Here is a 27,955-nt window from a genome sequence, read left to right as displayed (position 1 = left end):
CGGTTAAAAGGAACTTGGAGAACACACACAAAGCACAGGATGGGGAGAGATGAGTTTATGTACCAATGGCGAGGACCACCCTGGAACTGCGCTGACAAAGAATCCCCACAACTTGGAGTGCAAGAGTGTGTGTCCACTCCAGAGGCTACACACACGTGCACACGCACGCATTCGGCTCAAAGTGGGATGCAGGGAGAATGTTAGAAATTGTGAGGTTTCATTTTTCGGTCAGCGATTTCAAAGCTTGGTTTAGTTGTGTAAATGTAGCGGATGACTCAGCAAAAATGGAGAGATGGGACCAAAAGTGGTTCCTGGTTATCAGTCCTAGATCAATATTCCTTGTCTGCGAACCTCTGACTTAAACTAATAGAGTACAAGTGCTCTTTTTGCATATCGTGTTTAGAGAAAAAAAATGTTGTGGTTGTCAAAATTCAAGTTTCAGACCCAAAACAGTTCCTGAAAAAGAAAATAATTTCCCAAAAAAGGTAATTTTTTTAAGCGTTGACTATTTTATTAATTGAACAGTTTGGCATAACAATTGTTCACCCGTTTTTTGTATGCATATAGTGTGAAAGACCCTGATTAAACTAATAGTACTTTCTATGAAAACAATATATTTATTTTCAACTTTGGATTGTTTTGTTCATATATTTAACCGTTAAGCATTACAATTGATCACCCGTTTTTTGTTGTTGTTTTTTTTTTTTTTTAAAGCATATTGTGTTTAGACCTAAAAAGTTGTTAATGAATGTAGTGGTTATTGCAGCCAAACCTTAAAATGCTTCCTGGTTTTCAGTTCTTGAGCCCAATTAATTGTGTACAAACCTTGATTTAAATTACTTTTATTTATTTTATTTTTTTAATTTTTACTGTTTTGCCCACTTAACCATTTGGCATAACAATAGTTCACTCATTTTCTGGAAACATACGTCAAAAATCAGGGGGTATGACATTTTCACCAACCTGACTATGACAAATGAAGAGACACAATGTCGAAAGGGGGGGGTTGCAATGTTGCAAGCCTCCGATACCGTGACTAATGGTGGTGTAATAGCGACGTGGCTACACATGGACGCATGCAGCTGCAGACCACGAGGAGACAGTCGGGAGTCCGCAGAGACGCACCCTCATCAGGCCTGCAAAATCGATGTGTGTGGCCCGAGCCGGACTCGCCACCCTCCTCTGTGAACTTTTGCACGCCGTCTCCCTTTTTTACTATGAAAGGAGGACAAACATAGGCCTGAAAAGAGGGTCAAACGCACGACCCACAAGTTTTTTTTTCTTTATTGGGGGGGGTGATTACACACCTTTCACTTTTTCTTTCCTCTTTTTGCATAAAGAAAAAACATTAGCCATGTTTAATGATACTATGCTTTGCTATTAATTTAACAGCACATCAATGAGTCGCCCAAAATATATATATATGTGTATGTATGTATATATGTGTATATATATGGATATCATGTACATATATGTATATATGTATATATGTGTATATATATATATATATGTATATATATGTGTGTGTATATATATATATATATGTATATATATATATATATATATATATATATATATTTATGTATGTATATGTATATATGTGTGTATACATGTATATATGTGTATATATATCATATACATATAAAAAAACAAAAATGTGGTGTTCCGCAAGGTTGTACTGTTGGTCCCCTCATGTTCTCGAAAAACATTCTCGAATTATATATATATATATATATATATATATATATATATATATATATATATATATATATATATATATATATATATATATATATATATATGACAGTCCAATTCATTGCCTTATTTTTGGTGAAAGTATCCCCGAGCATCGGCGGGCAATTTCTGTGGGAATAACAATTGCCAGCGTTCCCAAATGGGCTTTGATGGCTCCCCGTCTGGCCATCGGAAATGATTCAGGCCGCTGGCATGCGCTGCCGAGTTCGCAGCTGGACCTTGCACCTGCAGCCAGGACAACAAGCAGCCGGGTGCACGTTTTTTGACACACATTGTTTGCATGTGGGCTTTATAGCCATTTTTTTTTTTCGCCCGTTAAACTCAATTGCACTTTTCATGTTGGGTTTTACAGTAAATCAAACTCAATGACTCAAGTTTATGGGAGAAAATTGTAGTTTGATGAAAACACTCCAAGGCAACCTAGAATAACATATACAAAATATCGTATTGCACAAGGGATATTAGAGTAATAGAATAAAATGTCCATAGCAGGTTGTATGATTGATGGGTGTGGCGGAAGATTTAAAAAGTATGAAGGAAAATGACATGGACTTTCCATTGTGACTGATGGCGAGTGACGCTGGGTTACCGCACCTTCCCTAAAGCGCGCATTACTCCATAAATCATGTAATTAGTACAAGGCCACCTCGGGGGAGTCTCAAATGTGGCTCGCAAACTTTAAAATGAGGTCAATAAATCTCCAGAGAGAAGTCATGTCAAGTTGGTGGTTTGCTTTTAATGGACTGTGAAGTTTGCGTGACGCTTTACATGCCTCGCCGTAGAAGTGTTTGCCCCCTCGCTGATTTTTATCACACTTCAACCCAGACGGGCAGAGCCGTAGTGTCAGTTTGAAGGGGGTCCACAACTAACTTCCTATGAATTTGAAAACGTTCAGGCCAATTTTAAAATTTCAGCATTTGATCAAAATAACAATGCGTAGACTCAAACATGATGGTGGCAGTGAGGTGGTCCCGCTTTGCTACTTCAGGACCTGGATGATTTTTACATTCCCTCGGGTTCACTTTGTGACATATTAAGATTGGTGTTTTAAACACTAAAGTATGATAATTTTTTTTTTTTTAATTCAGGAATTGAGAAGGGGTCAAATACTTTTTCATTGCGCTATATGTAAAGCATGCCACTTTTTCCTTTGCGGGAAGATAAGCGTTCTCCTGCTTAGCTAGCAAAAATGTGACACATGCATGTAGAGAGATATTCCGCAGAGGAGTTGGAAAGCTCCAGGGGTCAACCCTCGCAGACTGGAATTGATTTAAACCATAATTACCTCCGCAATAACTCGCCCGTCGGTTTGAGCTGAAGCCCAGGTGTATCGCAGAAAAGCAGTCTGGGACTGTTTTGAGTTGATGGCATCTGGCCAAGTGTCTACGCACACACAACCCACCCCAATCCCCCTCAACCCCACACCAGAACCCGAGCGAGCAATCTGTCAGCAGCTGTCAGTGCTCGTCTTTCGCTCTCTCTCTCTCTCTCTGCGTCCATTTTTTCTTTCTGCGGGCGTCTTGACGTGATCGGCCCATGTCGTAACCGCTTTCCCACCTGGGGGAGCACATGGAGCTACGACTTTTGATTTGTTAACCACTGACAGATTTACTCTGTTTTACTGAGCTGTTTTTCATATATATATATATAATATATATAAAATCCCCCAAAATGTGGTGTTCCGCAAGGTTGTACTGTTGGTCCCCTCATGTTCTCTAAATACATACAGTATACTCAAATAGAATATTATCATTTTTTTGTCGTTTTTTTTTTTCTTAGCAAAACCTTAAGAGCTGTGGTGTGCCACAAGGTTCTATCCTTGGCACCCTCATGATCTTATTCACAAATAGAATAGTGTAAAAGTTACAATGCTGCTCAGATGGTAAAAATGTCTTCATGCACTGCTTACTCAGCCATACCTTATCTATTTTCATTCTAAGATGTGAGTGCCCTTAGTGACTCCTTTTTGTGATGTTAAAACTCACCTGTGCCTTGCAGCCATTCATCATCTTGTATTGTCTCGTGTGACGTTTTGCTGCTCGGATTTTCCAGTCTTCCTGATACGACGGAGCGACTTTTTTTGCTGGCTCATCAACCGATGTAATAGTTCGCATGTCCGCAATCTGCATGTGCATTCGGTGTGCAGCACATTTGTGTTTATGCATCAACATACACGTCCATCGATGCGACGGTGCACCAGCCCTGAGGGGTTCCCAGGCCGAGACAATACGCTACTATGCTCTCTTCTCCGCACCTGTGTTGTGCTTTCACGGCGACAAAAGATGTGCTTTTCCTCTTTGCGGACGACTTTTATTTCCATGACTCACATCCCGAAAATAGCGTTACGCCGCCACCGACTCGTAATCCCCCAAAACTCTTTGTAAGGACGAGGCCTCGATGGCTTTGAACACACAAACACAGCGGTTGTGTGGTTAGCGAATGTGTGGCATGTGGACCAGTCATCGGGTACAATTGGCACGTGAATGCTGAATGAGCACATCATTTTCGTGCCGTTTCAACCGGCCCCGTCATGTTGCGAGGAAAACTGACCCGTTTAAAGGTTGGGTTTTTTTTTTCAAAAATGACTTGTGCTCGGCTTCATAAGTGTAATCAACATTTTTGATTTCAAGTGTGTCAATTGCAAGTTTAGTTAACACTCCTGTTACACTGCGGGTCAAATTGACCCATTTTGAATTAGGAAAAGGAAATAGTAAGGGTAAGCAGTGGTGAGTAATTAAGTTAATAATGACATATTAACACTGATTATATGGACTTAAATAAATTTCACGTAGGTCAAACTGACCCGGAAGAATTGTAGCTGCTTCTGAAAAATTAAACGGATCATGAGGGTTAATAATGACATTGATTTTTTTTTTTAGTTCCTTGACACGTTTAAATAAGTCATTGAATGTGGGTAATGACCCATTTCTGTGCCTGAGAAAAACGCATCAGGATTGTTAGTTCACACATTGAATTGGTGTTTAATGTGATTTTTTTTTTTTTTTTTCTACGTGATGTCGGTCAAATTGACCCACAAGTTTTAATGTTGTTTCTGGGAACCAATTATCAGGAGAGATGATAAAATGACATTCTTTTTCCCCATCGCAAACGCTTTTTGAGTTAATACCGGGTCAGATTGACCCAGGAAGATTTTCACAAAATACCAGTTGTAAACCAAAATATTTGATACGCCGCTCAGTTTGCTGTCCTGCAATTCTGCACAAACTACAACACTAGTAAAAATAATAATAATAATACAATTATTATATTATTTATTATTCTTGCATTGTTTTGTATTAGGATGTCAGGACATGAGTGTTGACATTAAACTGTGCTGCTACCATCTACCACCTATCACAAAAAACATACTACTGCCTCCTTGTGGATCCTTGTGGATATTATGACAAATCATTCACATTTATTATTATTACACTTTGAATTTGTATGTTTTAAATAAAATGTTTTAAGTGCTTTGAACCATTAAGGACCCTGACGTTTCGACAGACATACATATTGCTGCTTTACTCTTGAATTGTTACATGAATTCATAATCTAAGGAGGGACGTTTTATTGTTGTTTTCATTGTTTGAAAAGAAAAGTCTAAAAACAAAAAAAAAAGTCAGCATCCGTTTTTGCTCATTATTTCTTAGACAAAAATTTCATTCTGTTGCCTGTGGGGAAAAAGAAAGAAAATTCAATTAGGATGACTTTGCCGCAGCATCAGCACAACAATGACACTTTTGAGGCTAAAAACTGATCAATCTCCTCACCTAAACTTTTGAGAAACCTATTAACCCTCCGGTGTTCACTCTCGTGGATGGTGTCAAGATATTCGTGCACCCTTATTTCAAAAAGTCCTGAAGAGACATTCGACAAAGCGACAAACAATCGCTTCAAAATAATTATAATAATAATAATAATAGTAATAAAGCAGGGAAGGACGGTATCCGTACCTCTCAGACCGGCCCCGTGCAGCTCCCTCTCCTGGATGAACCAGCCGAACATCTGCGTCTCCATGAAGACCTCCAGGAAGCGCCTGGTCGTCTTGGAGGGCACGGCCTTCCGGAAGGCTTCCCGCTGGAAGGCGCAAGGGACGGGCGGCGTGGAGCAGACGTCGTCCTCCCGTTCGCTGAAGAAGAAGAGGGGGTAGTGGCCTACCAGCTCCACGAAGAAGCGGACAAAGGCCTCGGACACAACAGTGCTCAGGTGGTCTGAAGAGCAGATGAGTCGGCTGGATCAGAAATGATCCAATGTCACTCCATTTATATACAGGTATATTAGAGGTGTGCTTTACCATTGATGGCGTCACCTCCGCCAGCAAGCTCTTTCCTCCTCTCCAAAACGTTCTCCAGAGTGGACTGAAGCTTCGAAGGCAGGATGGAGTCTTCGTCATCCACCTTAAAAAGAAGCCCCGGAAACGATAGGCTCTCCACGTGCAGGCTTTCACAAACAACCCACCTGTTTTAGGAATCGATTTTTCCCCAAATCGACGAGCAGAACCTGTTGCGGTGACAAATCGGCGTCGTTAAAGAGATTCGACGTCTTGGCGCGTCGCAACCTATCTGGCTGACCTCTTCCAGGGGCAACTCGGTGAGCTGAGGCAAGGAGCCGGACAGCAGGCCCACGATGAACGGGGTCGGGGTGCATACGATGTCGAGCATGGCGGAGGGGAGCACAGGGATGTAGGTGTGCTGCCACACGAATGGGTAGAGGAGCGCTACCACTGCGTGGCAACACTGGGACAGGGTACTGGAATTGAAAACAAAATTTTTAAAAAACTGTTCCAGTATATATATTTATTATTTATTTTATTTTATTTTTTTTTGGGGGGGGGGGGGGATTTCATTATAACAGCGTTTCTCTCTCTGTACTTACATAATGATGGATACACAAGTCAATGTTACCTTCTGCCATCTAGTGGCCAATTCGTATATTGGCCATGCAACGTGTCCAAACCTGAGTTTGTCCGCAGTAAAGACGACCCTGCGCTCCAGAAGCAGGGAAGCAAACACCCTGAGAAGAAGCCTCACACTCAGGCAGGAAAAAAGACACTCAAAGTCCACGTGCTCCAAATGCGAGTCAGACGGTCGACACAGCTCCATCACCTAGCAGGGAAGGAAACACCAGCTGCTAGGAACGCCCATGCTCACCTATATACGGTAACCTGTTATTTTTTAATATTCAGAGCGGAAATAACCTCAAACACATTTTTTTCAAGGATATGCTCCCAGCAGGACCACTAGTTGAAACACGGCATTCTGATAAATATTGCGTTTGTGGTATAAGAGTTAATCCACTCGTTTTTAAGCCATCTCAGGGGACGGCCATTTTGTCATTTCTGTCGACTGAAAATGACATCACTACTACACTGGATAGTTGTGATGTCTTTTTCAGTCGACAGAAGTGACAAAATGGCCGCCCCCTGAGATGGCCAAAAAACGAGTGGATTTTGCTGCTTATTAATCAGAATGCCTTGGTTCAACTAGTGGGCCTGCTTGGAATACATATTCTTGAAAAAAATATGTTTGGGTTGATTTCCCTTCAATTAAAAAATATATATAATATGTATACATAAAATACACACACATAGACACAATTATGATTATCAGAATTATACATAATATTTTGAAAAATACAAATGCAATTTTGAATTTTTGTCAACAGAACCGTCATACCTCTGTGCCCGAGCCAGGGAGGAAAGTCTTGACGGTGATGGTCCTGCCCGGAGCTGGAAACTGTGCCTCCATGATGGCTCTCATGAACGGCTGCACCAGAGCGGGAGACAGAGCCCTCCGCCTCTCCACCTCATCCAACACCTGCAGTACAGTAATCACGCACGCATCACCACATTCAATATACAAATGGGATAATATGACTTTGAGTGTGTGAGAGCGTTACCTTGGAGAACAACTTAAAACAGCCAAGGCGGCTCACAATGCAGTAGACCTCTGGCAGACGTTTTCCTCTCCCATTAGGCTGAAAGCAACACGTTTACTATGAAATTTTGTAACTCACATGCAGAGACAGGAGAACAAAGGTACTTGATACGTAGTAAACAAATCATTTTCTTCCTCATGAAGTGAAATTGGATCATTACCCGCTCAGACACAATAGTTGGGAATCACTGCTCTAGTTGACACATTGCATGCAAACGTGCACATGCTGTATACACGCTCGCTGTCCATGCACACTTTCCCAGACACACACTTCCTGTTTTCCCACAGGCATGCCAACATTTTTGGCACAGTTATTTACTCAGCCGTGATCGGCGGTATTTGGCCGCTTCCTGTTCACTGGCAGCTCGTATTTATTTATTTTTTTCCCCCCAAAATTATTATTATTTACCAGTAAACGGCGGCAGTATCCAAACCTCCTGCTCCCATCCTCTCCGGTCAGTACGAACGAGAACATCTCACTAGGGAGGGAGTAGTCATGTTAAATACACAAATAAAGCCGCGATTGGCATGTTATGACTGCACAATTTGAAAATGGACACTGCTAATACTATATAAAAAATTCGTTGATTGATTTATTATAAATATCCAAATAAAAATGTATTGGTAAAAAACAAATACATAAAATAGGTTAAATGTCTAATTTAATATACAATGAATGAATTAGGATACAATTATTCATAAATAATACAATTAAAATAAAAATTATTAATGTAAAAGGAAACTATTGTACGTATTTTAAATAAAATTTTCCATCCATGCCCAAAACGTGGCCCTTTAGGACACGAAGGTTTGCCCACCCCGGTATAAACTTAACTTCCTGTTAGCGACAAATATGTCGTGACATGGCCTCACCTCGGATAGCTGTCTGCCGGCTCCCAGTCTTTTGCATCTGGGAAACAAAATTTGGGAATAATCTTGAGCTGATCCTCGGTCTCTCTCAAGAATTTGAAGTTTCGTTCCAGCTGGAACACAAGAACAACAACAACATGACATAGGGTGCAACCAAATATGGAACAAACCATTTCTGACCTTTCGGGGGAACTGCTGTGTGACTTCAGGGACATAATGGCCACCCGTTTTGGCCTTCTGTAGCGACACAACCAGGAAGTACTCCAAGAGCTGCCGGTGGTGATTATTATCCAAGTTTCTGGCTTTGGTACTGTTGCACTGGACCCCCGTTTGGCTAGGGGGGCTCAGTATGGACTGCACCGAGACCAGCCTCTGTTGGTGGGCTGCATCAGAACAAAGAGTCCGTGAGGGAAAACTTGCAAAGCTCTTCAGAGATGTTCCCTACCTTTGGCTCGCTCTTCAAGTTCACTCTCGGAATCGCTGTTTTCGTCGGTTACTGTGAACAAGACCGCAACAGTCAAATGTATCCTCGACTCGTTTTCATCCATCTCAGGGGGCTGACCTTTTATCCAGCACCTCCCCCCGCTGTCGACTGACATTGACGTCAAAGCGCCTTCGGGCTCGCATTGCGAATGTCAATGTGAGCCCAACGGGCACTTTGACGTCAATTTCAGTCGTAGTTAAATAGAACGGAACAGTCCAAAGGTGAAAGGTGATCACCTCTCCCTGAGCTGGTCTCAGCATAATGATAAATCCTCCGTAGGTGTTTCTTCCCAATCCGAGCCTCAAAGATGCTGTTGATCCTCAGGACCACCTTGAAAAAGGATTTTTAGGATTCCACTAGGACTAAACCAAGTATTGCCCTAGACATACCGTCGGTATCCTGTGATAGGTGCGGCCGTAGGGGTCCGAGGATGACCACGGGGTATCTGTCGGGGTTGACGGGGGGCTGAGCTGGGACGGGGACGCAACACCGCTGCTGCCACTGTAATTCTGCCGGTTACCCCGACGCAGGTCCAGTAGCTTAAAACTCCTACCGGAATTCTGCCTAAAGAAACCGGGCCTTGAAACCTGGGGAAAAGGACTCTCAGAATGATGTGGATTGAAATCTACGCAGACGGCCTTCAGCGGGAACTTGCCTGACCCGCCTCTTAACACCACCACTAACACTTTGCAATTACAGAAACCATCAATCCAAGACAAGACGGCCCCCCACTGATTTAGACGCAATACAGTCATGAGATATTGTCGGAACCTTGCTGGTGTCAGCACCAGGAGACGAGGGTAAAGAAGACTGCTGGGAGCATTGACTCTCCAACTCTATGTCCTCATATGGGTTCTCTTTGTCTGGAAGAAGACCGGGCAACTCAGGTTATTGAAGAATTTGGGACACACCGCAACATGTTAGTTTTGTGGTTACCGTTGCAGTTACCCAGTATGTCTTCATAGTGATGTTCCGGAGTCAGTGAGCACTTTGAAGCTGGGATGTCTTCATACTCAAGTGTTTTCCTGTCAAAATCAAAGCAAGCCTGTAAGTGGTGATAGAGTATGTTCTATTTGTGACAATCATAAATATTGTGTACAGAGAACTTGAGGGGTCCAAGTCTAGAACCTTGTGGCACACCACAGAATCTGAATTTTCTTTAAAAACAACAATTTAAGTAAAGATAGCAAATAATAGTAAATGTTGTTTATACCGCCAATGTTTGGAGAACTTGAGGGGGCCAATAATACAACCTTGCGGGACACCTCCGATTTGAAAATGTACGTTGACGTACTATAGTATTCGTGTTGTGCTGTTTGTCGCATTTCCGTCGGTTTTACCTGTTGTGGTGGTTTTGTCGTCCCCTGTTAGCACCAGGCAAAGGTTTCGAGGCTGTTTTGGGCAGCGGGGGAAGGTTGCGCTGCCCTTTGGTAGCAGGATGCTGGAAGGTGCGCTTGGGTTTGGGCAGCGGGTTCACAGGGGGAGACACGTTGTCTTTCCTCTTCCCCTCCGCTTGTTTGTCTTTGCTCGGCGGGCTGAAGTAGTTCCCGAGCTCCGGGGGAGTCTTCCCATGATTGGGACCCATGGCATCCAGCTTTTTAAAAAGAGTGAATACCGCCCTCTTGTCTTCGTTGCTTTGTTCAAATGTTTTTGTTGCGGTCAATGTCTTTAGCCGGTCCTCCCGTGGAGGCGAACAAGGCCTTGAATCAAACATTTCCACATTCTCTTTCTGTTCCTCATAGGCTCGGTTCTTCTCCGTCCTGGTTTGCTGTTTCTCAACCGGTGGTCTCGATTCTTCAGCGCCATAATACATTTTCATCACTTGCACCTTCATGACATTTCCCGTCTCACTCGGCTCCCCCGCGCTCTTCAAACCCGCAGAGGAGGACTTTAAGGGTTCTTTTCCTTCCCAAAGAGAGATCTTGTCCTTGATGTTGCCGCCGCTGCCGCATGCGGGGTGCTTGTTGCCCACCAGGAGTCTGTTGTCATTACTTCGATGGTCCGAACCGGGCCTCGGATGAGCCATTGTGAGCCAACGTTACTCAAAGCTTCTTTGACGGCAGCACTTCTCTCACTGCGGTGACAACCCTGCTTTTGATCAAAACAGATTAGGAAACGAGAGCTATTTTGAGCGACTGATTTTCAAAGTGTGTTATTAGTGTCGCTAGCGCCCTCTAGTAGTACGGGAAAGAATTCAATGTTCAAACTGTGCGTTATGATACAGTGCCAAATTTAGTTGTTTTTTTAAAAAAAATCCAGTACAGTGCACTTAAGTAGAGTTCAGTTGTATTTAACTTTAAAGTGCAATATATTTGAATTGACTCTTTCAGAAGATATTTTTTATTTGGTGTGAAAAGTTTGACAACCACAAATGTAAATGATAGAATAACTTTTATTTATATAATCCACTTTATATATCACTAAACATATTAGCTCATTGTCTCTAAAATTATTTTTGCCATTGATTTCGAAAAATTACTTTTTAAAAGTATTTTTTTTTTTTAGATCTTTTCATGTTTTGTTTTTAATTTTGACCTCCTTTGAACCTAACCTTTAAATCAGAAAATACTACAAAATATTCTATAACATGAAAACCTGATGTGCTCAAGGAAAAACAAGGTCAGATTCGGAATCAGTGCAACAAAAAAAAAACAACAGTTTACTTAATATAAAAATAGAGTAAAAATGTATTGACCAGTGTTATAATTAAATTAAATTTGAAGACAAATTGAAAAAAATATTGAACCAAAACTATTTTATTTATTTTACATCGACAAATAACCTGGTTCAACTCCTATTTTTCTGATTAAATAATTGGTTAAATTTTTTTATAAAATAATAATAATAAATAAATATTAGGAAAAATTAAAAAAAATCCATATACATATATATATATATATATATATATATATATGTATATGTATATACAGTATATATATTAATATACAAAAGTTCGCACACCCCAGCCTGAACTGAAAAGAACAAACAGCTACGTTCATTCACTATAAATAAATCTGACATTTGCCATATTCTGCAGCGAAAAGACTGAACAGACTTTTAAGAGGGTCCTGAACTCCCTAATGAGTCATTTGAGATCGTCCCTTTCCAGAAACGGTGGGAAAACGGAGCCGCCCGGAGAGGCCTATGAACCCAGAGCGTCTTCCTCTCATCGGCCTTTGTAAAATAAACACATAGTTGGACCGTGGCCCGTTTCAGCAAACGATTATGTTTTAATAAATAAACCGGAGGAAATGGGAAGCCCTAATTGGAGAAATGTTTTGTTCCTGGACCGCAAGGCAAATGTGGCTTTTATTTCCCAAGCCCTGGATTGAGTTGATTCTTCGTAATATTCTGCTTTTCTGTCCTTTCTGATCCTTTTAACAGCCACTATGATGAATTTGCACCTTAATAGGACTTGTATGCATTTTTTCTTTTACTACCATGTGAGCTGTTTATTTTTTCCATCCCGATTGCACGCTTCATTATTCTAAAGAATATTTTAGGGCAAACACAAGATGAGAACTGAACGCTCTGTTAAGACACATCCAAGTCACAAAATAAGATTGATCGTTTTTCGACTTACCTCTTGGTGCTATATGCGCTCCTCATGCAAGAAAAGAGGACTTTGCAATGGATGCTCCATTTAAAGTTCCCATCGCTGTGACTTGTAGACATTTGCATTCCAAGAGGATTTTTCCATCTAGCTCCATTCATTTGGTCCACTACATCCATCTACTGTCATTCACGCTCTCAGCACAGTGCCTGAACTCTCTCTCTCTTTCTCTTGGGAGGTTGCACACGTCACGGGCGACGTGAATTAAAGCAATATTAGATGCACCTTTTCCCCATTCATGGATTTAATTTCAAATGTAGTTGATTGGCATTTATTTGCCAACGTGACAAATTAGGATCATATATATGGAAAAAAAAAAACAGCATTTTGCTATGAAATTCTTTATTACGCCACAGATTCTGTGAAGCAGAATATTCCCCATCCATGGCCTTATCTAAAAGAATTGTTTGATGTTAGCTCCCAAAAAAATTTGTGAATATTGTGTCCTGTGCAGGCCTAAAACTAAAATCCTCCCGTCTAATCTGAAAAACACATAGATGTTTTTTTTTTGTTTGTTCAGCAGCTTTTAAAAACAAAAAAAAAATCCCCATTGCCAATATGAGCATGACGATAGATAATTAAAAGTAGACAACTATTTTGTATGCATAGATTTGTTTTTCCTTCAATGTATATCGTACATACTGGCAGTAAAAAATATTTTTACTTTGATCCAGTAACAAAGTACATTTCAGTCTGTACTTTGAACGTTTACTTACGTAAATGTGTTGACTCAGTATTCTACCAGTTTTTCATTTTTTTTTTTCACAAGTATCTATACTGCGTGAATACTTTGTAAGTTTAATAAACGTGACTGTGCTGTAATTCAACCCCTGTCCTGATGGCGGCGGTAGACCCCCGACCACGCGTACGCCCCGCCGTGACGTCACAACGACGTGGCTGCACTGTAAACAGATGTTTATGGCCAAAGTGGGCTGCTAGCTTATATACCGAAACGCGAGCAGGAAGGTAAGAAGCGTCGTCGTTTTCGTTGTCATTCATCAACTGAAAGTGTTCTTTCTTCGCTTCCTTTTTTGGTGGCTTGTCTCTATTTTCCGAGGAAAGTGATGGTGGTGTAAATAGAGGCTCTGTCGCAACATTTAAAAGCCTCACTTGCTCACCCATCGAGGCACTTGATAAATGTTCGACGTGTATCTATCTCTTAAAAAAAATTAAATTAAAAAATAAAAACCTTTAACACATTCACGTTAGGCGGTCAGGCAACCTGATTTTAAATTCACCACGAAGGCTTGTCATTGTGTGTAAAAAGCTTGACATTCTTGAAACGAGCGCCGATTAAACACAGGGAATTTTGTGCAGTTCATTGTGAGCGGTGTTGCGTTCAAGGTACAAGAAGACGCATGCAATCACATTTTACTGCTGTCATTTCCCGTACACGGTGAGATCGACTAGATTTTTGTTCATGATACCACGAAACGGAGGCACACAACTACAAAAATAACTTTAAAAAAAATCTTGAAATATTGCGGGCGCGTTCAGTGAGTCACAATTACAGCAAGCACTTTTCATCGCTTTCACTTCAGCGCGAAGTGAGAGGGAATAAAATGAGCTTTGATTGCAACTTAATGAAACTTCGAATAAAACTTAACTTGGAACTGAAAGCTCTTGTTGCTAGGCAACGTTTAACATGGACTCCCCTCTTTTCAGGCATCCTGTCGTTTGCCCCCCGTGATGTGCTTGCACCGTTTGGCCTTTTAGCTCAACTCCCTTCCCGCCCTTCCTCGCCCGGCCTCGAAGATCCCGACCTCACGGAACCCATCTCCAAATTCTCTTCCTCCCCCCAGTCACCCCTGTGATGCCTCCCTCGTGCTGTGGCTACCTGTCACAGTACACCCATCATCACCTGGTTGTTTTCCTCCTCACCTTCTTTAGGTAATTTGGGAATTTTACATGTGTTTTGCCACCCAAAAACCCGTTTGTCTATTTTTACTGTCAGGCGGGTTACATCTCAGTTTTTTTTTTTGCATGGCCCCGGACCTCTGGAATGTAGTTTTGAAACAAGGTGTGAATCCTTGTAAGGTATTCATGCGGGTTAAAAGTCTTTGGTGCACTTGTTGTCGCGATAGTGTGAAGTATTTATAGCGATTTCCAATGGACGCGGCAGAAAAGGATGTCGGATTTTTTGCATCTGGGGCAAACGCAAATATGAATGGCTTTATTTAGACCTGCTGCGCCTTTCTTTGTTGAAGGTGTACTTGATCCGGTGAGTTGGGGCGAAGCTCAGCAGTAAAGATAAGGCGTTTTCCTGCTCCGGTTCCTGTTTTTAGACTCTCACTCTGGTGTCCTGTTAGCAAAAAAAAAAAAATTAAAAGGCCAAAAAAATTCAACAAAAGCACGCCATTCAGCTCAAACTGGGTGGGTGTATTTCTTTATTTGTTTTTGTAATTTTAATACCTTTTGCCCTTTCGGCTATGGAAACTTGTCTGTTTCTTCGGAATTTGAATACCAAAAAATGAGTGGATTTGGAAATGCTAATAAATGTAGTGGCAAATCTGGCAACCCTGACTGTGCTTTTAGAGACTAGCTCCTCTCTGTTTGCCGCCGTGTTGTTAGTGTAAGCAGCGCTTGACCCAGCTTTCCCGTCATGGTCATAAAATCCCTTTTCTCTCTCTCTCTCTCTCTCTCTCCCGTGTCCCAGCTATGTGTTCCTGCATGCATCCAGGAAGACGTTCAGCAATGTGAAAGTGAGCATCTCCGCCCAGTGGACGCCTTCTCCTCAAAATGGCAGCGCTCCCGCTCTCTTGCCTGCCGAGGTACGGCTTCTTTTGCCACCGTAGGGGACCTGAAATGAAGTACTTATGGAGCTCTCATTTTATAACCCGCGCATCCGTTTTCCTAGACATGGGAGAAAAACCGACTGTTTGCCAACGAAGAGCAGGCGACGCTCTTCTTGGGAGCTCTGGACTCCATCTTCCTCTTCTCCTATGCTATGGTGAGGCATAAACTGATAACAAAAAATATATATGGATATATATTAGGGATGTAACGATGAATCGATAAAATCGATACGTCTGGATTAATCGATTAGATGAATTGTAAAATCGAGTTGATTAAATTCATATAGAAAATGATGTCTTGAGACGAGCATGGTAGCAATTTTTAAAAAATCGAATCAAAAATCGGGAACTGAAAATCGAAAATCGATTGGTTTATATAAATGTATATACATGTATGTACATGTGTATATATATATATATATATATATACATATATATATATATATATATGTATGTATATATATATATATATATGTGTATATAGATATACAGATATAAGGATGTAACGATTAATCAAAAATCGATTAATCTCGATGAATCGATTCAATAAATTGAAAAATTGAGTTGAATGATGTCAATTTTTTAAAAATCGAATCGAAAATCGGGAACTGAAAATCGATTGGCTTGATTGAATAGTTACATCCTTTTTTATATATATATATATATATATATATATAAATCATGTTAGTTAAAACATGTGATTTAAAAAAACAAATAATTCTTCCACGCAGGGTTTGTATCTGAGCGGCGTGATCGGCGACCGGGTGAACCTGCGCTATGTGCTCTGCTTCGGCCTGTGTGGCTCCGCTACCGTGGTGAGTGGGCAGGCCACGTAAGAAAAAAAAAAAAAAAAATCTATCATAAAATACGAGGGCTGAACAATTCATCGAATTGAAATGTCCGCAGAACTTTGTGTTCGGCACGTTGACCGAGTGGCTCCACATCTACAACGTCTACCTCTACTGTAGCCTGTGGGTGCTGAACGGCCTGCTGCAGTCCACCGTCTGGCCCTGCGTGGTCGCCGTCATGGCCAACTGGTTCGGCAAGTCAGGGTGCGTGCGTGCGCGTGTGTTAGTGTGCGCGCAAAGGCAACCATTCATCATCTCCGGCTTCGATGCCATCGAAGCTTAGCAACAGGACTTGTAAAGGAAAATTTGCTGGAGTAAATGTATTTGTTTTGAGAGGATGACGTTTGAAACGAAGAGGTCGCTTTTTTTTTTTGCGATTGGTCCAGGCGCGGCTTCGTATTCGGCCTGTGGAGCGCGTGCGCACATGTGGGCAACATCTTGGGGGCCTTCTTGGCATCTAGCGTGCTCAAGTATGGCTACGAGGTAAGGAAAGAATGATCCGTGTCATGTGTTTTTTTTTTTTGTGTGTGTGTGTGTTATCACCTGCTTGTTTTTTTTTTGTTTGTTTGTTTTAATCTGGCCCACTGATCATATACCTAATCAAAATTCTTGAGTATTTGTTTTACTTCTCACTATTTTTCCCCTAAAATCCTGGTTTGGTTCCTAACGTGTCAGAAAATTGACCAAATCGTTGTTTTCCGAAGTAAAAGCAGATTTCTTATTTTGGAAAAATAAAACACAAATGTAATCAGTTGTTTTTAATTGAGGACTAAAGAAACTGATGAATATTTACTGTTGAGAGGTTGAAATTATGAGGATTTGGACAATTCTACGATCTGTAAACGATTAATCGATTATCAAGTCTTTATTGATTAATTAGATCATTGATTACTTATCGATTCATTGTTGTGCCTCTATTCTGAATAAAAAGTTGCTTAATTGATTTATACAAGTGTATATTTTAGTAAAAATATTTCAAAAATAATTTGACAAATGATTGATTATTTTTAGACATGTAATGATTCACCCAAGCCCCGATTCAAAATTCAATTCAATTAAAAACTAAAGTGACTCATTTTAAAACCAATGTTTTTATTTAAACATCTGCATTCTGTCCTTGTTACAAACAATAACGTTTTGTAACTTATAAGAAAAAAAATTGAAAATTTTGACTGCTTAACTGCATTTTCGTCTTCTCAGTGTTTTGTTGGTGCCAGAACTAAACAGGAAAATAAATGTTATCATTACAAATCCTTTTGTGATGAAAATTTCAATATCATTGTTTACATCGATGCACATTTTAAGCGGTTTCAATCGATTATCGATTTTTAATCGATTTGCGATTTTACCATTATAAGTAAAAGTGTTTCGATTTTTTTTTTTTTTTTTTTTTCAAATAACATTTCCCGGCTGTTTGACTTCCTTGCGGCTCTTGAGCCCGAGCATTTGCCCGCCCCTGAGTGAGATGTTTTGCTCGCGTGCATCCTCTTTTGCAAGTACGCCTTCCTGGTAACGTCTGTGGTGCAGTTTGCTGGCGGGGTGGTGCTCTTCTTCGGCCTGCTCACCTCCCCAAACGAAGTCGGTAAGGCACACGCTCTTGAAACCCTCTTTTGCCACGCCGTGTTTCTGTTGCCCACGGAAAACGTTTCTTCATGCGTCAGGTCTGAGTATGGATTGTCAGACGGGACTCGGCCCGGCTGACACAGACACTCACCGGCCTTTGATGAGCGAGGAGGAGGAGGAGGAGGAGGAGGAGGAAGATGTGTACGACCGTCACTTCCGCTCGCCGCAGCGTCAGGACCAACCTGGGGAAGAGTCCCCGAAAGCCGTTGGCTTCTGCCAAGCGTTCTGCCTGCCCGGAGTTCTGCCGGTGAGCTTCGCAGCGCTGACGGTTCCCCCGACTGAACTTGAAGGCGTTTATCTGTGCTCGCTTTAGTATTCCCTGGCGTACGCGTGCCTGAAATTGGTGAACTACTCCTTCTTCTTCTGGCTTCCTTTCTACTTGAGCAACAACTACAGCTGGAAGGAAGCCGAGGCCGACCGGCTGTCCATGTGGTATGACGTTGGAGGAATTATCGGTGAGTGGTGCGGCAGCCAGCGTGATGGAGTTTGCGTTTATACATCACTAATTTTTTTTTTTTTTTTTTTTTTTTTTTTTCCCCCATTCATCAGGAGGAACCGTTCAAGGTCTGGTAACGGACTTCATGGGAAAGCGGTCCCCGGTGTTGGCCTTAAGTCTTACACTCGCCATGGCTTCTTTGGTGGGGTACAGCCGTGAGTTGGCCCTTTTTTTTTCCCCCCTGCACACAACGTACCATCATAGAAACGAATTCATTAAAAAAAAAAAAAAAAAAAAAAAAAGTAAGTACGTTGAAACTCAAGATATGTTTTTTTTCAGGGCCGATACCGGTAATGCCATTTTTTTCAGATTTGCATCATGTTGATGTTTTTTTTTTTATCATACTACGTTTTTGGCATCTTTGCTGTAAAATTCGAACAAAGTTTCAAGAAGTCATCATCATCAACTTAAAAAATTGCTCCCTATAGTTTTCGACAGTAAATAAAATTCTCCAACATTTTCAAAATGACAGAAATGTTCACATTTCACTTATCTTTGTTTTGATTTCAAAGAAAACCAAAAGGTGCTAGATAGGGATGGACCAATTATCGGCCGGGCCGATTATCGCCGCCGATATTTGATGAATATCGGCATCGGCCTTTTTAAAACATCTGATGGCCGATATAATAAATCAATTTAAAACTGTGTTGGAATCAAAACAAAGATATGTGAAAGTTGAATTTTCGATGAATATCGACATCGGCCTTTTTAAAACATCTGATGGCCGATATAATAAATCTTTTTAAAACTGTGTTTGAAACAAAACAAAGATATGTGAAAGTTTGATTTTCTGTCATTTTGAAATTTTTCAGAGCTTCATTTACGAAAACTATATGGAGCTATTTTTTTTTTAAGTGTTTTCATTTAACTTTTTAAGACATTCTGACGACCCCGGTTGCTCCCTAAACTTTTTGTTAGAATTTGATAACAAAGATGTATATTGTCAAAAATGTATGGTTAATAAGAATAATACCTCCCAAAAAAATTGACATTATGCAAATCTGAAAAATTGTTCAATTAAGACATTTCAGCAAAGTTAAGAATTTTCTTCCTTTTTAGATTTTGATGCCAATTTCTTTTTTTTTCTTTTTTTTTTTTTTTTTTTACGAAAAATTTATTATTTAAATATCGGTTATCAGCCGCTTTGGCTACTAACAATCGGTAACGGTATCGGCCCTGAAAAAAACATATCGGTCTATCTTTTAGTTTTAAGTTGATTATTATCGGCCGTCAGATTTAACAAAAAAAAAAAAAAAAGCCCGATACCGCCGATAATCGGCCCGGTCGATAATCGGTCCATCCCTAGTTGAAAGCGCAAATGTTGGGCAGATTATAACCCGAGCACCTCCTAAATTGCCGCATTCCAGACTCTCCAAACGACAAGACCAGCAACGCCGCCCTGCTGGCCGTCACGGGCTTCTTCATCGGCGGCCCGTCCAACATGATCAGCTCGGCCATATCTGCCGACCTGGGCCGACAGGACGCCATCAGGGGCAGTCGGGAGGCTCTGGCAACCGTCACCGGCATCGTGGACGGCACGGGAAGCATCGGAGCTGCTGGGGGACAAGTATGCGTTTGCTTTTTCGTGACCGTGTCCGAGCAGGAATTCCGATTCATGAATGAATCCTGTTTTCCAGTACCTGGTGTCTCTCATCGAGAGCAAGTTGGGTTGGATATCTGTGTTCTACTTCTTCGTCGTCATGGTAAGACAATTGGACAATTGTTTTTTTTTTTTTTTTGTGGGTTTTTTTTTTGTTTTTTTTTGGTGTGGTTGGGATTCTGCGAAAAAAAAAAAAAAAAAATTAATTTTTTTTTTTTTTTTTTTTTGGTGTGGTTGGCATCCCGCGAAAATTATTATAATTATTTTTTCTAACATTACAGACAGGAGGCAGCATTGTTTTCATCGCCCCCCTGATCATGACGGAGGTGCGAGCCATGCGGCGAGAGCGGCAGACGCGGCACCACCAGCTCTGAGACGGTCAGCTCCTTCCATCTCGCGACTCAAACCCAAAAGGCGGCGCCGGTGAGTTTTTTTTCTTGCCTTCCTCCAGCCGCGGCGGCCATCGGAGGGCGACCGGAGTCTAAACGACTGACACCGGCATCGTTTACAATTTGACTGTCAGAAGATGTGAGAGCAGAACCGGTTTCTCGATGTACATATTTGAAATTGCTGTAAATACTTCCAAAAAAAAAAATACAAATAAAAAGCACTGTGGTGTTACTTGCAGACATATTGCAACGCAGAAATAGATTATATACTGTGGATAATGCATTGTACTTCGACGTCAATTTCTGCATTTTCAGTTTCTTATGATCAGGTTAAAAGTGTCCTTTCACTGAAGGGTTTGGCTCCTTACGTTTTTTTTATTTGAAACTTTGCTGTGGAGCCTTGGGGGGCGGGGGGTCAATACAACTCGAAAATGAACTGGCATGGAATGTGCAACTCCCGCAAAGTGCGTCTTTTCATGTCTATTTTATCTGTATATATACGTGCATTGCGGCACGCTCGGATATGAGAGAGCATTTTTGTTTTGAAGAACTGTGAATCCAACAAAACAGTAAACTGAATCGAAAAGCAACCTTTGTGACTCATTTTTATAGTTTGGATTGAGTGGCGGATTTCAATGCGTTTAGATGCCATTAAAACTCCAAATATTTTGCATTGTCATCCTTAAAAAAAAAAAAAAAAACTGAATTACCTAACTAGGCCAAAGTGCAGTGTCGCTTTCCATCCGCTAGGTGGTGGTGTAGACCATATCAGAAATCTCACGCGTGGCTCCGTAAATCAAAAGTATTTTTATTCATTTGAGCCCAGCAAAATTCAGAATCTCTTCAACAATTTACAAATGGTACACGGTGATTATCATACATTTATACAAAATTAAAAAAAAGACGCTAATGAGGCTGCAACAGATCATTTTAGAGCAGCAAAGATTGCATGAAGGCTAGCTTGAATCGTTCCCAGTGGACTTGATGAGGCACAAGGAAAGTGTGAGAAACTGAAAAAAAAAAAAAGAAAAAAAAAGCTTGACAGTCAAAAGAAATGTACTTTTTAACTTATTTATTTTTTAAAGATTACCATACAAAAATAGCTCTCTGTTTACCAATGTTGAAGTAGTGCAAAGAATCTCAGAAATGACACAATTAGTAATAGCAACAAAAAAGGGATTTTCGTCATTCTCAACAAACACAACAACTCCGAATAAGTTAACAATTTTTTTTTTGTCTTTACCAGAAGCTTGAAAATATTTGTCACTCACAAACACACATATAGGTAGACGCTACTAAAATAGTTTTCCAAAATAAACCCTTGACAATTCTTGCAGTGAGTGAGGCAATTGCCGCAGCAAAGAGAGATTGAGGGACGAAAAAAAGGGGGCGGATAATTAATCACGATCATGATAAAAAAAAAATAAAAAATGTCTTGATTCAAAAGGAGGCCAAAGTGTTTTCTCGGACAAGCTCACGTCCCCTCCCCCACTTTGCTGTCAAAGCAACTCAAAAGGCCAAGTGAGTGACAACAAAAGCAGTGTGGGCCCCCCCCCGAGAACCCCCCCGAGCCCCTCGCTGACTCTTTTACCCGATGTGAAACTGAGCGCTACGACTTTGACCACAAAAACAACACCAAAAAAAAAAGTGCCCCCCTTGCTCACTTCAGTCTCTCAATTTCTCTTTACTGACTCAACAGATGTGTACAACCTGAGTTTATTTTTAAACACTTTTTTTGTGTATTTTACTGAATGAGGTAGTAAGGGGTTCATCCCATTTATGGCTTTTTAAACCATAAATTTGAATCATGTAGTTTTGGGGTAAAATATTGAAAGGAAAACATTTTTTTTTTTTACCCCATAGGTCCCTCTAATTAAATTAAATTAAAAATAAAATAAAGATACATCATAAGAACAAAAAATGTTTGGGACGCCAAAGCAAGCGTCCCAATACTTTTTCCCACATGACGTATTTTACAAAGTTGACAAACTGGCCTCGGCTGCCGCCACCTTTTGACAAGTAGCTAAGAAAGTGACGCACACTGCAACCGGAGGGGAAAATGCTACATTGTTTTAAAAGCGCAAAGCTGAAATCAATAACAACAAAATTTGTCTGGACTGCTGCCGAAATACAAAAGATGTTAAATACCCCTTTATGCAAATAATACAAAGTTAGAAGCGAGCATAGTGTGTGATATATATATATTTTTTGTAGTGTTGTGATGTTTGATAGACATTTCCGAACGGTGGAGCAAAAATCACACAATTTTGGGGGCAACGGCACATGGATCCACAAACGTGTTATTTGACCTCGTTGCGCGTCTTTTTTTTTTTTTTTTTTTTTGGGGGGGACGATGATCTAGCATCGTCAACAATAAATAAATAGTCACTGTTATTACGATTGGAATTCTTAGTCAAGCCGCATTACCTCCAACCTGGAGCGAATGACGAGCGGGCTTACAATTTTTTAGCTTATTTTTTATTAGATTTTTTTTATACGTTTTTTTTTTATTATACGTATTTTTATAAGGTTTATAAAGTTGAGGTTCTGACCTCATGGCGAGGGTGTGAAACGACGCCTGTTTGTTGTTGGTAAGAGTGCACGTAATATAATTTCACAGTATAGCGAAAAAGCTGAAGAAAAACAGTATATGGAATTATATATATTCAATGCTACATATGTACATATAATATACGACATATGGGACATATGTGGTCCTACTGCCGGGACGGGCCCTTGTAATGTAGAAGCCGCCTCCTCTTCACCTTGAAGAAATCTGGAGTGAAACCACAACGCACAGGTTGGTGAATCTGATGTTCGTATTTTTATATACCGAGGATTTGGAATTTGAATTTACCCGTAATGGAAGCTTGTCTGCGTTTTTCAGGCCGTTGCAGCCGGTAGCGCCCCCTGGTGGTCACCTCCGGGTACTCGTCCCCGGATCCGGAAGAGCTGCTGGACTCGGAGGAACTCTGGCCCGAGGAGGTGGAGCTCCGCCTCACGGGCTTGCCCGATCGCGCCGCCGGCCTCACCGTGCCGCCGCGGTAGAATCCCGGCACGTCTTGGAACCGTAGCTCCTCCCACTGGATGTGGGATCCAGTGCCAGGCGCGTCTCTGAGGAAGTCGTAGTTCCAGCGCTTGTTGGCCGCCTCGATGTTGACGCACAGCAGCCGCTGGAAGTCCTCGCGCAGCTGCTGGTGGTCCACGGGGCCGAAGAGGTTCCGCCGCACCGGGCCCACTTTCAACCTCAGGGCCTCGACGCCGCCCAGGCGACAGATTTCGGACTCGGTTGTTGACGTTGATGGCGTGTCTATCGCCATATCCCTGTTGGGCAACAAACACGGGGCAAAGGTGAGAGCTTAATTTGGGATTTTTCATGATGGTTGCTTTTACTTCATATTGACTTTTGTATAGTTTTAATTCGTTTTTAGGGTGTGTTTATTTGTTTGAAAGTGCTTTGTTTTAGTTTTATTAGTTTTAGTATTAGTTTTTTTATTTTTTTTATATTCCCAAACGACTGTTTGACTTTGCCCTGAAAGCTAACATATGATATTTTGATTTTGACAAGGACAAAAACAATTATACAATTATTACGGTAATTATAGTTTTTAGAAGCGTAAAATGTAGTTTCAGCTAGTTCTCGTTTTTTTTTTTTTTTTTTCTCTCGTTTTTATTCTGTTCACCAATGTGGTTTTTCAACTTCAATTTTAGCCCTCCGTTAGTTTTCGCTTTTTTTTTTTTTTCTTTCCCCAATCATACACAACCTTATAATTTTTTTTCAACTTATTTTCCAGAAGCTACGGATGGAGCCCAGTTTGAGAACCGCTACTTTACTAGTCTGTCTCAGCCTGCTAAGAATTGACTTTGGGGTTTATGTGAGTGGTGTCATTACAACAGCAACGGGTAAGTACATGAACACCACTTAATTTTTTATCGACTGGCATAGCACCGCAACCTGTTCTGGTGTCTTTGGGCCAAAGGTCTGCACTTAAGGTGAAGGGGTTACACATATGGTGTACTTATGAGGAATGCGTCACGGCATTCCTCCGCCGCTATCGGAAAAAACCTCATTAGCACACCGCTGTCGGGTTCACAGATCATCAGCTTCAATTTTACGTACAACCTCGAAAAAGTAACCACCCAATCGCTCTGTAGCTTTTATCTGAAGAAATTGAGCCCTTCAAACGTATGCTTGAGCAGATTATCTATACAGTCGCCAGACACTTTATTGACGCTGACTCCTTGTACCACTAATTGGTGCATAATCCTAAATTAAATTTGCATCTAATGTAGTCGTCTCAGATTAATTGGGGGGTAGGCGGGGGGGTCTCATCAGATTATTCATGACTCCTGCCGTGTCTTATTAGGCTTGTCTGTCTGCATATTAAATCGAATTATAAGAGCACGTACACCAACAGTTGCTCTGCTTAATCCGAATTCAACCTACAAATAGTGGGAGCGCAACAAGTCTCTTTTGTGGCTTTCTGAAAATGATACAAAAACGTCTTTATCGTGTTGATTTTTGTCATTGAATGCGCTTGGTTAAGAAGGCAGAGCTGTGGGAAAAACACGGGGGTGGAGCACGGGGCCACTCGCAAAGTACAGTAAGCGGACAGAAAGTACACTAAATGCACTTTGCACGTCAGACTGAAAGTGCACCCACGGAGTGACGTTTGGTTTTCACCAATAATATAGCTCATTCAATATCCAAAATCCACGTTTAGATTAGTTTTCTGCATGAAGAAAGTTGTTTGCGTCAGAAAATGACGTGGGCGCGTTCTGCAGATCAAGTGCAGATGCAGATCAGTACGGACGCACAAATTGTCACAATTCTCCAAATAAAATAGCATAAAACTCTACAAGAACTTACAATCCACGCTACAAAGTGTCATAAAACTAAACTCGGCTGTACTAGAAGTAGTCGATGACGCACTTTATTTGGCAAGAGAATGTGGGTCAATGAGATGCGACACACAAACAACCGCAACTTGTCAAAGCTCCCACGACACGCAACAACGTCAAAAACACGCCTACATCCAACCCAAAATACATTTATGTGTGACATTAGCGCAGAAAATGATCAAAAGCGAGTTTAATAAACAAAAACTTACCATTGAAGTCTGAAACGGTACGATGTCAAAATATCCGACTATTTTTTTGACAAGCGAAGTTCGCACCCAAACTACACAACGCGAAAGGAATGAGACGTGTTCGTGACAAGCTCGGAGAAATGAGTGTCACGTTGAAAGTCGGACTGTACAACCCACGGAGAAGGCTTGCTCCCGTCCCGTTATCGCTATCGCTTTTTGTTATGGACTCCGACTAGGGCGTGAGGGTATAGCTGTCTGCATGTTGGGGGCCGTCCCACGCGACAAGTCAGTCACGTGGTTCCATCGAAAAAACATACATTGTACGACCGTTACTTTGAACAACGCTGAAATGACCGTAATGCAATTAAACGCAGCAACGCGGAAAATGACTTTCTACGCGGAGAAAAAGACGAAAAAGTTGAAGGAAAAAAAAAAATAGAAAAGACGTACAAATTGACAAGCACAAGTAGAAATATTAATAGAAAATGTCATAAAATGGTTCCTTACCCTGTTGACATGTTTAAAACTGGAAGTTTTAGCGCGCGCAGTTCCAGACGTGTTGCTCTGTGCTCACTGTGCCTCTTCTGTGCTGCATTGGGCGCTTCACGGAAAGTAGGTCAAAGAAACTTGGCAGGGGCTGCCATTTCCCTTCTCCCGCAAAATGTGACACACATTCTCGTGTTGGCCTTGCATCATGTTTTTTTTTGTCTGGAGCCGCGCCCACCTCCTCCAGTCACGTTGCATTGCAACGTGAGCACACTTTTTTCTTTTTTTTTTTTTGCGCTCCACTTCGGATGTATAGCCACTATTCTATATGCCTTTTTAACGCCTGGGAGGGAGAACAAACAGTCGGTAAAAAGTCAGCTTTTTGACCTCACTAAGTGACCCGTGTCTAACAAGTTGAACTAGGTCTCTGTTATTGCTTTAAAATTTAAGATGCAAGCAGCGATGAAGCAGCCTTTTTTTTTAGTTCAGTCCTTAAAATGATGCATTGACAAATAAAAAGAAACAAAATGGCTGACTTCATGTTATATTTCAGGCGTGCGTCCTTAATTGAAACTTTTTGCTGTGTCCTACCCAGATAGACATGTCCACCCAATTTTGTGTTAATTGGGGAAACTGATGTGGCTAACATTTTTTTTTCTTTTTCTAACTTTCTAGGACACTTTCACTTCATGAGATTTTTACTGAAGTCTCATCTTCCCTCATTGCGTCACTTAACCTTCCACGATGACGACACCTGTCTATCCCTGTCACCCAAAAACACGAAATGCGAGCTTCTTATCCAGTACGACACAGTTTGCTTACTAAGTCGAGAAGTCGGAGCCAACTTGGAGGCCGTCGGGAAATTCCAACACCCTTCACTTGTGTTTCCACATGCGTCGTTTACTATTTTTAACGCGAGCCGTCACCCAGCAGGTCTCGCATCGTCAAATCAAGCATGGTCGCTCGCCCTCATTGAGAGGCCGCTGTTTCCATGTGACAGCCGCGGCTATAGGAGTCCTTATGTCACGCCTATGGAATGCGTTCTTCTTGAAAAACAACACTCACGTGTTGAGGAGCTAAAACAGGGGAGGGGAAGACGTGGTCTTAGTTTGGGTGAAGTTCAAGGTACTTCACATGACAGCGACTGTGAACGAGTATTTTGAAGGGATTTAGCATACAGATGGGGGGGGGGGACAACAACATTTTTCCACTAGTATTTTAGCCTTGTTCCATTTCATAACATTTTCCCTTAATGAAGCAACTGTTCCAGAACCTGAGACCTGTGCCATGTGAGCTCTCTCATGCTGCTACATAATGGTTAGTTAGCAATGCGACCCAATTCCCTTATAGCCCACTAATCTGTGTGTCAAGTGGCTCTTTACACGCTGTCATATTTGAGGGGCTGGAAAACGAGGCCTTGGGTTAGAACGAGACCACAATGTGTTTGTCAGCACTCTGACCTGTTGTTTACAGTCAGTTTACTGCGCTACATTAAAATCCTAATCCTCTTCTTGTTGTCTTCGGCCCCCCACCTCCGGCGCATTTCCTAATCCAGGGCCGTGTGTGGTTATGCACTATTTGAAACCATTGTCTTCCCTCTGCGGTCCATGCCCCTTGAATAAATTAGCTTGTCCGAAAAAGAAAAAAAAATCTGTCCTGTGCGACAATGCGAATGGAGGAAAAGCACTTTTTTTTTTTTTTTTTTAACCATTCAAGTGTCACAGTGGAATGAGATTTGCTGTGGATGTATTAAGGACCACACGCGTGTCCTACCGCATGAGGCTTTTCGATTAGTTCGGTTATTAGTGTCATAATTTTCATATTGAATGTCATTCGTCACCCTGGAAAAAACTGAAATAGTAAAACGTTAAACTACGATGAAACTAGAACTGAGTTTAGCATTAAAGTCTTTGTCAATTTTAGATCCTTTGCCAATAATAATGATTTTAGATTATGAAATGATACTAATA

At 41.3% G+C, this 27,955-nt stretch overlaps 3 protein-coding genes across 8 annotated transcripts in view; 1 reads left to right on the top strand and 2 right to left on the bottom strand.

Moving 5' to 3' along the window:
• slc37a3 (solute carrier family 37 member 3) overlaps positions 1-20,999 on the top strand; it is a 47,925-nt gene extending 26,926 nt beyond the window's left edge. The window contains exons 4-18 of one of the 4 annotated variants that reach the window (XM_086021839.1): positions 6,728-6,914; positions 7,420-7,576; positions 14,324-14,548; positions 15,315-15,429; positions 15,516-15,608; positions 16,185-16,268; positions 16,360-16,505; positions 16,688-16,784; positions 17,799-17,883; positions 17,963-18,171; positions 18,238-18,379; positions 18,474-18,575; positions 19,788-19,987; positions 20,058-20,123; positions 20,302-20,999. In XM_086021839.1, coding sequence (XP_085877965.1) covers positions 14,472-14,548; positions 15,315-15,429; positions 15,516-15,608; positions 16,185-16,268; positions 16,360-16,505; positions 16,688-16,784; positions 17,799-17,883; positions 17,963-18,171; positions 18,238-18,379; positions 18,474-18,575; positions 19,788-19,987; positions 20,058-20,123; positions 20,302-20,394 — 1,509 coding nt within the window. In that variant the 5' untranslated portion in view covers positions 6,728-6,914; positions 7,420-7,576; positions 14,324-14,471 and the 3' untranslated portion in view covers positions 20,395-20,999. Of the gene's footprint in view, positions 1-6,727; positions 6,915-7,419; positions 7,577-13,481; positions 13,625-13,659; positions 14,055-14,323; positions 14,549-15,314; positions 15,430-15,515; positions 15,609-16,184; positions 16,269-16,359; positions 16,506-16,687; positions 16,785-17,798; positions 17,884-17,962; positions 18,172-18,237; positions 18,380-18,473; positions 18,576-19,787; positions 19,988-20,057; positions 20,124-20,301 lie in introns of those variants that run through there. The other 3 variants (XM_086021838.1, XM_086021840.1, XM_086021836.1) reach the window with 3 other exon arrangements.
• LOC147126766 (DENN domain-containing protein 2A-like) lies at positions 5,045-12,774 on the bottom strand. 2 transcript variants are annotated; one of them, XM_086021834.1, is made up of 19 exons: positions 12,629-12,774; positions 10,386-11,133; positions 9,982-10,070; positions 9,817-9,908; positions 9,435-9,632; positions 9,282-9,375; positions 9,007-9,057; positions 8,742-8,944; positions 8,565-8,674; positions 8,101-8,170; positions 7,654-7,731; positions 7,431-7,571; positions 6,712-6,860; positions 6,327-6,504; positions 6,214-6,255; positions 6,050-6,152; positions 5,709-5,966; positions 5,526-5,612; positions 5,045-5,426 (listed from the first exon to the last, which is right to left on the bottom strand). In XM_086021834.1, the coding sequence occupies exons 2-19, from the start codon at positions 11,069-11,071 to the stop codon at positions 5,395-5,397; spliced, it is 2,661 nt and encodes an 886-aa protein (XP_085877960.1). In that variant the 5' UTR covers positions 11,072-11,133; positions 12,629-12,774; the 3' UTR covers positions 5,045-5,394. The 2 variants fall into 2 exon arrangements, with proteins under 2 accessions (XP_085877960.1, XP_085877961.1); XM_086021835.1 differs by having other exon boundaries at positions 9,994-10,070.
• A 1,929-nt stretch (positions 21,000-22,928) lies between the features above and the next one.
• Positions 22,929-26,175, bottom strand: cdkn1d (cyclin-dependent kinase inhibitor 1D). Of its 2 annotated transcripts, none has more exons than XM_086021841.1 (3): positions 26,007-26,175; positions 23,267-23,733; positions 22,929-23,185 (listed from the first exon to the last, which is right to left on the bottom strand). In XM_086021841.1, the coding sequence occupies exons 1-3, from the start codon at positions 26,015-26,017 to the stop codon at positions 23,127-23,129; spliced, it is 537 nt and encodes a 178-aa protein (XP_085877967.1). In that variant the 5' UTR covers positions 26,018-26,175; the 3' UTR covers positions 22,929-23,126. The 2 variants fall into 2 exon arrangements, with proteins under 2 accessions (XP_085877967.1, XP_085877968.1); XM_086021842.1 differs by lacking the exon at positions 26,007-26,175 and adding an exon at positions 25,521-25,921.
• Positions 26,176-27,955: the final 1,780 nt, after the last annotated feature.

Source organism: Filicampus tigris, chromosome 22 (assembly GCF_054856515.1).
Source record: "Filicampus tigris isolate MCC_2025a chromosome 22, RoL_Ftig_1.0, whole genome shotgun sequence".
In the NCBI taxonomy this organism is placed as follows: Eukaryota; Metazoa; Chordata; class Actinopteri; order Syngnathiformes; family Syngnathidae; genus Filicampus; species Filicampus tigris.
Note: the sequence above shows the minus strand (reverse complement) of the source record. Positions and strands in the feature narration are given on the sequence as shown.

Excerpts from the sequence above, each read along its gene's own strand:
- cdkn1d (XM_086021841.1), bottom strand. Across the intron at positions 23,186-23,266 it reads CAGACAAGCTTCCATTACGG|ATTTCTTCAAGGTGAAGAGG; the intron begins GTAAATTCAAAT and ends GTTTCACTCCAG.
- LOC147126766 (XM_086021834.1), bottom strand. The coding sequence starts at position 11,071 with ATGGCTCATCCGAGGCCCGGTTCGGACCATCGAAGTAATGACAACAGA. Across the intron at positions 7,732-8,100 it reads GATACTGCCGCCGTTTACTG|CCTAATGGGAGAGGAAAACG; the intron begins GTAAATAATAAT and ends TGTTGCTTTCAG. Across the intron at positions 5,427-5,525 it reads TAGGTTTCTCAAAAGTTTAG|GCAACAGAATGAAATTTTTG; the intron begins GTGAGGAGATTG and ends TTTTCCCCACAG.